A 12460-nucleotide genomic window follows, 5' to 3' on the forward strand; every position below is an offset into this window, starting at 1 on the left:
CATTTAACTCTCCAAGGTAAATACTATTTGTGTGCCCATTTTATAGATGAGGAAATTGAGGCTTAGAACAAGATAAATACCTTGCTCAAAGTCATACAATCAGTAAATGGCAGCCCTTGGGCTCAATCCAAACCTGCCTGACACTAAATCTCCTGCTCTTTTAAACCAGAAGATCTGCAAACTTTTCTGTAAAACTAGATGATAAATATCTTAGTCTTTACAGATCAAAAAGCAAATTTGAGGATATTGTGTAGGTACTTATATAATAAGAGAGAGAGCAAATGTCTACAAGTTTGAAATTTGAATTTCATGTATTAAACAAAATTATGAGGGGCCATTGTTTTGGACTGAGCTCCTGCACTAATCCCAAGCAGACCAGACCAAACCAAAATGGAGTCACTCATGCTAAGCACCACAAAATCAAACTAAAACTTTAAAAAACAGGTCCCAAAATAGACGAGTTTTTTTTTCTTCTCCTGAAGACAGAAGATTCCAGTATAATAAGGAAGTCCCCTCTGCTCTATCCCTTACAGAAAAGTAACCCAAAGTAACAACAGATTACTTACAAAAAAGCAATCTCAGCCAGACACAGTGGCTCATGCCTGTAATCCCAGCACTTTGGAAAGCCAAGGCAGGTGGATCACCTGAGGTCAGGAGCTTGAGATCAGCTTGGCCAACGTGGCAAAACCCCATCTATACTAAAAATACAAAAATTAGCTGGGTGTGGTAACACAACACACTTACGGACTCTTAACACACCCTTCTTACATGAAGGGAGCAGCAGAGCAGAGGGCGACAAGAGCACCAAGGCCAGGTGGAGCCACAGCCAATGTGGGCCCATCTCACTCCGCAGGGAGAAGCAACTGCACTGTGCACAGAGTACAATCTGGCAGAAGGGAAACGCCGTCTTAAAGAGCTTCAGATGCAGCAACCTTGAAGAAGGGCTGTGCCAGAAAGTCCACCAGATGAGGCCGTAAACCTATCAAAGGGCATCAGACACTCTGTGCACAGGGTACACAAAACAATGCCTCCCACATTCTGTGACTTCCTGCGTGTGCCACTTGGACCGCCACACTCCCTACCTGCACCATCTTACCTGGACAGACTAAATCTCAGCCACCTCATGACTAGGATATTAACATGGCTTCCAGTTCTATAAATTCCTCCCCCTTAAGAATGCATGTCTGTAATATCAGAAATGATGAAAACTGGACTTGTGAGCGGCTTTGTAGTAGGGATTACAGGTCCAGAATAGAATAGGTTCAGTAACATATTTAAGATATTTAAGGGAAAAAATATAAGCCAAAGATTTAACATCTAAATAGTGACTATCAAGGGTAAAAGTCACACATATTTTTTATGAGTACACACAAACACAGGAAGTATGGTGACCAGGAGCTGAGGGATGACCCACTAAAGAATAAGCTCCGGAAACCAAAATGACTAGAGGCAGATGCAAAGGTGAGCTGCAGGGTGGTCTGTATTTATCTGTGGAGCTGCTGGCACATGACAGTGATAAAAGTGCATCATGCCATGGTTACCAGCTTGGACAATGCAAAGAAGAACCACCAGAGAAGTGGTAGGGGCGGGCAGAAGATGTGCAGGGGCCAACTGGGACTGGGGTGTCCATCAGCTAACTGCAGTATCAGGTACTATGGGGAGCCAACCAAAGAAACTAAGTGTTTGCTATAAAGGCATTAGGATAAAAGTGGGGAAAAAAAGGGAGGAAGAAAGCCCTCTTAAATACCAAAAGGGTAAAAGCAAATAAAATAGAACAAGGTGGTTCCCTGTTATCTGTGATGTAAAAAATGGACTTGGCTCACCTATTAAACGGAAAACAGTCTTGGATTGGCTCACAAAGCAAAATCAAACACCATACTGCATATAAGATATACAGCTATAAAAGGCTGGGAAAATATAGAGAGAATTTATAGGACTCAGAAAAAAAGTGACTGTCACAGGAAACTTTATAGCATTAAATACCTATATCAATACAAATTTAAATAATAAAAATAAATTATTTAAACATATAACTGAAAAAGCCAGAAAAAGAATAAGTGAACCAAAAGAAAGGAGTGAATTATTACAAATAAAAGCAGATATTATTAAGTAGAAAAAGAATAGAACTAAGAAGTAAATCCGAAAGCTGGCTCTCAAGAGAAAATAATCAACCAAAACAAACCACTAGGTATCTGATTAGAAAAAAAAAAAAAATAAGAAAGTTACAAGTGCTAACAGAAGAAAATTTAAACATTGTAAAAGATAAGGAAAAGAAAGGGATAGAGAGAAAAATGTGTAGATTAAAAGAGACTTTAAAAACATATCAAATTTTAAGAATAAAACAACACTAAACTATAGTGTCTAGGGATATACACTTGGTGATAAAACTATAAAGATTAGGGAAATGATTACCATAAGAGTTTGGGAAGTGGTTATTTTTGGGGAGAGGAAGTAGGTTATAATAGAAATGGGACATGTGGTGGGCGCTTCTGGGATGATTGATAAAGTTCTATTCCTTGACCTGGGTGTGGTTACAAGGATGTTTCCTTTATAAAAATGAAGAAAAACATTAAAAAATCATTACAGGCAACTTTATAAAACTCTTTGCAGTAAGTTAGAAGTAGATGAAACGTTTTTTAAAAATATTAAATTTAATGCTATTCCAATACAAAATCAAGTTTTTTTCTTAGAGCTAAACAAGTTAATTATAAAATGCATTTAAGAACAAGAAGAAACTATCCTAAAATTCATATGGAATGAAAAGAGAGCCCAAATAGCCAAAGCAATCCTAAGCAAAAAGAACAAAGCCAGAGGCATCACACTACTCAACTTCAAACTATACTATACAGCCCCAGTAACCAAAACAGCTTCTGTTCCGGTACAAAAACAGACTCATAGACCAATGAACAGAACAGAAAACTCAGAAATAAAGCAACACACCTACAACCATCCAATCTTTGACAAGGCCAGCAAAAGCAGCAGTGGAAAAAGACCATCCTATTCAATATATGGTGTTGGAATAACTGGCTAGCCACAAACAGAAGACTGAAGCCAGACCCCTACCTTTCACCATATACAAAAATTAACTCAAAATATATTAAAGATTTCAATGTAAGACCTCAAACTGTAAGATCTTGGAAGATAACCTAGGAAATACTCTTCTTGACGTTGGCCTTGGCAAAGAATTTTTGGCTAAGTTCCCAAAAACAATTGCAACAAAACAAAATTGGCAAGTAGAATTTAACTAAATGAAAGAGCTTCTGCACAGCAAGAGAAATGTTTGACAGAGAATACAGACAACCTACGGAATGAGAGAAACTATTTGCAAACTATGCATCTGACAAAGGCCTAATATCCAGAATCTACAGGGAACTTATGCAAAAAACGTTCACCTTCTGTCTGTGTTCACGTCACCAAGAGAATAGAAAGGAAAAGGGAAGAATGCAAAAGTCAAAGACACGTCACCCTCCTTGAGACAGCCCTCCAGTCCAGGCCAAATCTCAGCCTGCCCTTGGTCCGCTGTGGTTGGGCCTGCACCCAAGCCATGAGCACACGCAGCAATTGTGGCAGCAGAAGCTTCCTCTGGGCTCAGACTCAGGCTGATGCTGTGTCAGGACCTGCCGCGGTCTCGGCTGGGCTTCCTGGGACTCGGTGGTTGTGGGCTGACTGTAAAGCATGGAATGACTCTTAGAAACTGGGCGTCATTCTTTGTGGTTTTCCCAGCTTGGTCTCTGATGATACTCCAGGTCTTAGGAGACATGCTGAATATTTATTATGCTTACATTCAAGCAACATGAACCCTTAAGGTTGATGTAGCTCCCCGTCTTTTTTTCCCGGAAGGAGGAGCACTGAAGGAACATTTTTCCAGTATGGATTCTTTCCAGCTCCGAGAAGCTGGAGGCACACGGATCCCTCGGCCGGCTCCCATCTATGGATGTGCTGTAGTCACAAGGACTGTGACTAAGGCTCAGTCCCTGAGGAGTGCCTTGGCATGGGCTGCTTTAGGCTGTAAACACCCAGTTTTATCCACTTTATGTGAAGAAAGCCAACAAGGGGCATGGAGTGAGTTCCGCAGGTTTTAGCGGCTGCGGCGGCTGGTGCTCAGTGGGGATGATGGAGGGAAGGCGCCTCCCTCTGTGGGCCCCGAGGTCTGTGCAGGAATCAGCTCTGCAGCTGTGTCCAGGGGCAGCCGTAGACCACACACGGCAGGCTCACAGCTCTGTTCCATGAGAACTTTATACACAAAAGCAGACAGGTTGGGCTTGGCCTCTGGATTATAATCTGCTGACCCCTGGGTAAGAAATTTTAAATATTTACTTAATTTTGTTCAACAGAAGGGGTGATATACTGAGTAGTGAATAATGGGAAAGATCTGATTCAGCTGTATCAGGAAGGACTGGTGTAAATTCAACTTATTAACTGAATTCACAGTATTCGTGTTTTATGCCTTTAGGGGTTAAAAATGGGTCACACACGAGCAGCATGCACTTCACTGGCGTGGCAGGGCACCTCAGTGTTTACATGTGTGGTTCCCATGCTTACCAGGGCTGGAGGCCCCTGTTAGTAGTGAAGTGCACATGCAGTTCTGGATACTTTTCCTGGCTTTCTCTATTTGTGTGAGCTTGTGCAGTTAGAGGTTTGGGCTGAATTTGGGTAGAAATGGGTGGCTCACAGCCTGCAAAAGTTCTGTGGACCCTTTTTCCCCCAGCTGATTAATGTTGTAAATATTAGAATATTGTTACATAAAAGTCTGGATTTTTAGTTTCTTTCACATTGGAATAGCTGCCAACATTGGGCCTGCATTCATCTCTCTAGGGCAACGTCGGCTGCAGCAGAGATGGCTGCTCCCCGGTGGGGTGTGTGCTCGGCCTGCAGCCCCCGCCCTCCGGACTCCATTCGCCTCCGCTCTCAGGTTTGCACCTCGTCATTGTCTTCTAATTTTGCATCCCTGGACTGCGTGACCTACAAGGCTCTCAGCACAACAAGACTCTATGATTCTGTCTATTGGAACAAAAAGCCAGTGAGGCAAGTGTATCATCCTGTTGATGAATTCACAGCATTAACTCTGGGAGTTGGGGACAGTGTCTATTCTTTCTCCAGACACTCTCTGTTTCTCCTGGATGGAAAGGTTCTGCTACTTGTCCCGTGGTCAGGCCCAGCCAATGGAACAGAATGGAAGTGACTCTGCCCCTTATTGGCAGAAACTTTAAAAGCCGCACAACGTTCCTGCACCCTCCCCTCTGCCATGAGCCTGGCAGTGCTCAGGATGGGAAAATTATCTCACCTGGGCCTGAGGAAACAGGAGCTACCCCCAGCCTGCAGTGGAAGAGAAGCATGGACAAGTGATTAAACTTTGTGTTTTCAAGCCACAGAGGTTTTTTGAAGTTGTTTGCTACCATACTTTGTCCCTACAAACACAGTCATGGAGAAGGCCAGTGGCAGAGCCTGAGCCGTTCGCGCATCTGTTCACCAGTATCCAGAATAACAACAGATTTTTGAAACATTCCTGAGAAAATTCTGGGAGTTGCATACCGGCCAGTCTTATTCTCTAAAGTTGTTCCTTCTAAAGGGTGGGATGACTGAAAATTTCAGAAAAGCAAACCACCGCTGAAAGGCAACATTATTTCTGATGGCAGAAGGCGGCCTGAGCAATCTAGATTTTCCACGGTTCACCAACTAGTTTTTAAGGAAATATGGCTGTGAGAGGAATAAAACATGATTCCTACCTTTAAGGAACTCAGAGAAGTGAATTAAAGGAAGTCACAGATCAGACAACCAACGACACAAAGTTTCTAAGAGCAAACTGTTCAGGTCCGCAAGTCACTCTTATCCACTGTTTTGCCTTCTAAGGTTTCAGTTACTCTCAGTCAGTCATGGTCCAAAAACATTAAATGAAAAATTCCAGAAATAAACAATACACACGTTTTAAAACATGTTTCATTCTGAGTAGCGTGATGAAGTCTCATGCCGTCCCACTCAGCCCCACCTGGGGTGTGACTCCTCCCTCTGTCCAGCAGATCCACCCTGTCTATACTACCTGCCCGTCGAGCAGATCCACCCTGTCTACACTACCTCCCTGCCCAGTAGATCCACCGTGTCTACACTACCTGCCTGGGCAGTAGATCCACGCTATCTACACTACCTGCTGGGCCAGCAGATCCACCCTGTCTACACTACCTGCCCATCCAGCAGATCCACCCTGTCTACACTACCTGCTTGTACAGCAGATCCGCCCTGTCTATACAACCTGCCAGGCCAATACATCCACGCTATCTCCACTACCTGCCTGTCCAGCAGACCCACCCTCTCTATACTACTTACCTCTCCAGCAGATCCACTCTGTCTACACTACCTGCCTGTCCAGCAGATCCGCCCTGTCTATACTACCTGCCTCTCCAGCACATCCACCCTGTCTATACTATCTGCCTGTCCAGCAGATCCGTCCTGTCTACACTACCTGCCTGGCCAGTAGATCCACCCTATCTACACTACATGCCCGGCCAGCGGAACCACCCTGTCTACACTACCTCCCTGCCCAGTAGATCCACCGTGTCTACACTACCTGCCTGGGCAGTAGATCCACCCTGTCTACACTACCTGCCCGTCGAGCAGATCCACCCTGTCTACACTACCTGCCCATCCAGCAGGTCCACCCTGTCTACACTACCTCCCTGCCCAGTAGATCCACCGTGTCTACACTACCTGCCTGGGCAGTAGATCCACGCTATCTACACTACCTGCCGGGCCAGCAGATCCACCCTGTCTACACTACCTGCTTGTACAGCAGATCCGCCCTGTCTATACAACCTGCGTCTCCAGCACATCCACCCTGTCTTTACTACCTGCCTCTCCAGCAGATCCGTTCTGTCGACACTACCTCCCTGCCCAGTAGATCCACCGTGTCTACACTACCTGCCTGGGCAGTAGATCCACGCTATCTACACTACCTGCCGGGCCAGCAGATCCACCCTGTCTACACTACCTGCTTGTCCAGCAGATACACCCTGTCTACACTACCTGGCTGGCCAGTAGACCCATGCTATCTACACTACCATCCTGTCCAGCAGATCCAACCTGTCTATAATACCTGCCTGTCGAGGAGATCCGCCCTGTCTACACTACCTGCCTGCCCAGGAGATCCGCCCTGTCTACACTACCTGCCTGCCCAGGAGATCCGCCCTGTCTACACTACCTGCCTGCCCAGCAGATCCGCCCTGTCTAAACTCCCTACCTGGACAGTAGACCCACGCTATCTACATTACCTGCTTCTCCAGCAGATCCACACTGTCTACACTACCTGCCTGGCCAGTAGATCCACGCTATCTACACTATCTGCCTGGCTCGCAGATCCACCCTGTCTACACTACCTGCTTGTCCAGCAGGTCCACCCTGTCTACACTACCTGCCTCCCCAGCAGATCCACCCTGTCTACACTACCTGCCTGGCCAGCAGATCCACCCTGTCTACACTACCTGCCTGTCCAGCAACATTAGTCCTTAAAAAAAGCAAACACACAAAATCAGTGTCTATTTACAATAGCCAAATATTATGACTACGATTTGAAATAAATTTGTAGACCCATGTAAATAAATTTTAAAACTTAATGAGGATATAAAAATGACATGAATAAAGCCTGAAAATCATATTATTAGAATGGAGGACATAGTGACATAAAACCTCTGTGACTGTAGACTCAGGGCAACCTAGACTTAAAAGTCCCATGTAGTCTTTTACATGTAAAAAATGAGAATTAGTCTAAAAGTCAATTTTGTCTAAATTTTGATTTTTGGTGAGTATACAGTCAAAATAGTTGTGAAAAGAAAAAAATAAAGTTGTCAAATTTCATGTAACCTATGTTATTTGGAAATTTAAAATAAGTTATATAAATATTTATAACAATATTAAACAATTTCATAAGTGGACTGAATAAAACATAATATTTTATCATATACAATAGCTCCTGCCTTCCTGAGGAAAACATAAAATCAAAGGGCGTGAAGGAAGGATTTTGGTTTCACTGCAGAAACATAATAAGACACCGAAGTGTGTGTTTGTGTGTGCGTACATATAATTAAACTACAGAATATAAAATAGCATCTAATATACATCAAAAATGAGTTTCATAGAAAAATTCATTTTACATATATGTCTATAAAATAATAAAATTTATTCAGCCTCACAATTACTTTGTGAACTGGAAATAACAATGAGTTGTCATTTTATCCAAATCTAAAAAAAAACATACATACAGTATCAAGTTCTGGTTAAAGTAGTAGATGAACTTTACGTGGTACATAAGAGTATCTATACAGTTTGTGGGCTGCATCTTGCTAGAATATATTACATTATAAAATGCACCATTTATTTACTCTGTGATCAAACCCCCAACTTGCCCCAAGTGGAGGAACCCTCAGACATTTGCAGAGGAGTCAGTGTGCTAGTAAGCAGCATTCTTTACAAATCTAGGAACATCAAGGTCTCCTTGGAACAGATGCTCTGTGAACAATTTATAAAACTCCCTCCTGTTAGACACTTAGGTTGATTCCATTTTTAAATCAATTACTGAATAAAACACACTCCATCGTGTGGATGAAATGCTACCTTAATTTGTCAAAGCTATCATTTTCTAAACTTTTCTTTTTAATTCAAATCATTAATATTTTGTGACCAGATCAATACTGATTCATTGTTTTAAGCTTCAAATGCATTATACAGTTGGGCAGAACACATTTCCTCTCATCAATCTTCTTTTCCAGGATTTGTCAGGTATTCCTGACATTAATTCACTACTAATATGCACAGTTTCTCTAATCATGGTCAAGAAAGATCTGACAGTGCATTGTCCCTAAACGATCCATACTTGCCTCACTGACACCATGTGGCCCACTTCCCATCTATAATCTATGTCTGGGTGTGAAGCCCTTCCCATATGATCCCCCGAATGGAACTTCGCAAGTTCGAATTCACTGGGTCACAGTGTGATAGTGTGAAGATAGGAGGACGTTAAGGGAAGGCTATGGGTGAGTTGGGAAATGTGTTAGGCAGGGTCAGAGATTACCACATCCTAAAAACAACACTTAAGGAGGGAGATGACAAAACAATCAATGAATAACATGACTTTTTCCAGCAAAAGTGCCATATCTAATCCTTTTCCATTTTTGTTCTCTGAGCTTCTTTCTTAGGGAAGATCCTTCTTGAGAAGCCCCTGCTGAGTATTAGGAAAATGCATTTCAGGACCTCTCATCAACACATCCTCTTTCTTTACCACAACCACATATATGGGGGCATAACTCAACATGTGTAAAAGACAATCTTCTGCTTTTCACTGAACCTCCAGGAATTCAGGACAATAAACGTCTACATGGAGACCAACAGGTGAGTTTTTCTGCCCCTTCTTTCATAACACCGTTCTTCCCTAGTGAAGTCCACACACATCCTTACATGGCAGCTGTGGGTATATCAACTGGTCTGACCCCTTTTAGTCACAGAGCCTGAAGTCTCTGCTAGTACCTGCTGAGCACAGGGTCATGGGTGAGAATGGGCAAGTCTTTTTCTTTCTCTGGTTCCTGAACTTCCCAGGCTCTCTCACTTCTGGATCCTGAATACCCAAATCCCAAGCTTCCTTCCCAGAACCAACACCTCCTCCTCATTAGAAAGATACCTTTGTTCTGTGCTTACTTTATAAAGTCTTGCTCTTTCCCTATCCACTGCCTTGTGTCACTATGTGTGTGTCTTGGGGCCGGTGGAAAGGTGAACAGAAGCCAGTAGAGAGTAACCAGCACCAGCTTCACAGGAATGGCATGACCTTGATACGATAGCGGCAGTTTTCCCTTAACATCCCTGCCCCCTAAAGATTTCAGATCATATGTCACACTCTTAAGTAACAGCGATTTGTCTTTCACGGTTTTAATCATATTGATTAAAAGCATTTGTCTTCTCCAGAACATCACATTAAGTCATCAAAAAATATAAACCTTAAAAAGATGTAATTATTGGAACTGAAAAACATAAAAGGTGAGCTTTGGAAATATCTTTGAGCAATTTATTCATTATGAACACATGTAATCTGTCGGAACAAAGTTCTAGGACAATCCAGGTCATCCTTCAATATTTGCAGAAAACAGCACAAAGAAAACTTGATACTTATACTTAGTTGGAAACTTTATGCCACAGCCATTAAATACAGAGATCATATAAAGGAATAGAGGAAGCTGTTGAATACTAAACTAACTCAAATCATCAATATCCTTACGGAGTGCACGCTGAATTAATGTAAAAAGTATTTAGTAAACAAAAAGTATTTTCAGTATACAATTAAGACTGAAAAGTATTGAGGCCTCATAAGCTGAACCTGACACAATAAATTTAAAAGGGAAACTAGTTTGGAAATCAGAAAACCATCTAAGGAATTTGGGAATTAGGCTTCTGTTGCCCTCTCTGCTACTGACGGTCAAGGCCTCCTCCTTGTATTCTGTCCTCCATATCGCTGCTGATTCCCATTTTGTCTATTTCCATTTACCCCACTACTACTTGCTCAGGTCACTCTCCTTCATTGTCAATGTTTGTTCAAATTCCTCAGACCCATCCACTTCCCATCTAAATTTCCCTCCCCTTTTCTCGCTCGTTGGCTCTACCTCCCTCCTCTCTGTTTTCTCCTCACTCTCCTGCCCCACCTCGACATCCACAGCGAGGCAATGAAGAAGCCCCTGCCAAGGAAGAGCCCACTTCTCAGTGGGACACCGGGAAGGTAAACACCCAACACTCACCGCTAGTGGGAGGCGATTGTGCAGAAGCACGAGGGTTGTTACAGGATCGGGCAGGTCCCCTACCCCAGTCTCGGACTCAGGGTCCTGTCTGAGGCGGCCACCCCGAAGCGTGGGGTTTGCGGAGACGTAGGGCCTGGCGGAGGGAAGGATGGGGAAGCATCTCAGGGAGGACTGGCGTCTGCCGAATCCCAGGGCTGCCCTGAGGGGCCAAGAGGGGCGAGGGTGGGGACGACGGAAGACAAGCCACATGCCGAATGGGGACCTGAGGCCGCGCGCGATAGGATGGGCGGACGGTGAAGAGACCTAGGGAGGAAGGGCCGGACAGGGGCGACCTCAGTGACGGAACCGGACACAGACGCAGATCTGGCAGCTGAGCGACAGGCTCCGGAGCATTTCCGGGCGTCGCGGGACTCCCCGCCGACAGGAGGGCGGTTGCCGAGCCTGTGACATCCGCGGAGACCAGCAGGCCCCGGGTGTGGAGGATGCCGCAGGAAGGGGACTGCGTGGCTGGGTTTGGCCACAAAAAGCGGAGGGCACTCACCCGAGCGGACCTTGGCTCCGGAGAACCCGTTTCCCGGTCAACAAAACACGTCGCGCGAGGGGCGGGGCCCGTACGTGCAGGGAGGGGAGGCAGAGAAAAAGGCGGGGCCGGGGCGGGGTCTCGGGCAGGGGCGGGGCCGGGCAGGGGCGGGGCCGGGCCGGGGCGGGGTCTCGGGCAGGGGCGGGGCCTCGGGCAGGGGCGGGGTCCCGGGCAGGGGCGGGGCCGGGCCGGGGCGGGGTCTCGGGCAGGGGCGGGGCCTCGGGCAGGGGCGGGGCCTCGGGCGGGGCCGGGGCGGGGCCGGGGCCGGGCCGGGGCGGGGCAGGGGCGGGTAGCTTACCGACCTCCCGCGCCCGCTGCCCGCGTTTCTGGCCCTGCCGGTGTCTCCGTCGGTTGAAAGCGCGTGTCTGCGTCGGGTTCCGTTGGAGTGCGTTCGGTGCGCCGTGGGTCCGCGCTGCTTCCACCCAACTTCCTGTTAGGTAAGAGGCGCGTGAGGCCCCTGTGCCGGGGGCGGTGCTGCTCCCGAGTCGGCGCGCGGCGGGGACGCGAGTCCGTTGGTGCTGGCGGGAGCGAGAGTGAGGCGGGGACCCTCGCGAGCCCGCACTCCGCCTCTTCGGCCCCACACGGCGTGACGCGCGCTCGGGCTCCGCGTTCGCGTCGAGGCAGAGGCCTAGTAGGGGTCGGGCCCGGGGCTGGAGGGGCCGGGACCGGGCGGGGTGCTGCCCTGGACACCGCGCCGGCAGCTGTTCCGCGCGAGTTCATGTCATTGCTATTTTCAACCTGTCCTGCTCCGCACCTGAGATGATTTATAAATTCGGTACCTTTGGGACAGGCGTGGATGACATCCCATAATTTACTTCGTTATTAATTTCTAAATGTAATACATACCACTCTCTAAAAGTATTTTTTAATTTGAAATATATTTGTATATATGTACATATATATTTATTTATTTCTGAATTTTGTCTCCAGTACATATAATGAGGCTTGTAAAGTGGATAGTGTTCAGGACACAGGTGGATTTTGCTTTTAAGTAGTTCAGGACATAGGTGGATTTTGACTTAATTGGTGACTTACTGGGGCTATTTGATAAGAATTTTTTTTTTTAATGAACATTAAAAACAGTGAAATTGTATTTCCGGATTTCATTAGCTTC

At 45.7% G+C, this 12460-nt stretch overlaps 1 protein-coding gene and 1 pseudogene across 1 annotated transcript; one reads left to right on the forward strand and one right to left on the reverse strand.

The window, feature by feature from the left end:
- Positions 1-1949: 1949 nt before the first annotated feature.
- On the reverse strand, positions 1950-12066 carry LOC134730407 (uncharacterized). The gene is made up of 4 exons (XM_063604357.1): positions 11645-12066; positions 10767-10899; positions 5285-5316; positions 1950-4291 (listed from the first exon to the last, which is right to left on the reverse strand). Exons 1-4 carry the CDS (start codon positions 12064-12066, stop codon positions 4162-4164), a joined length of 717 nt encoding a protein of 238 aa, XP_063460427.1. The 3' UTR covers positions 1950-4161.
- LOC134730336 (protein FAM87A-like) lies at positions 3603-4082 on the forward strand (annotated as a pseudogene).
- Positions 12067-12460: the final 394 nt, after the last annotated feature.

This window comes from Pan paniscus, chromosome 4 (genome assembly GCF_029289425.2).
Source record: "Pan paniscus chromosome 4, NHGRI_mPanPan1-v2.0_pri, whole genome shotgun sequence".
Classification (NCBI taxonomy): Eukaryota; Metazoa; Chordata; class Mammalia; order Primates; family Hominidae; genus Pan; species Pan paniscus.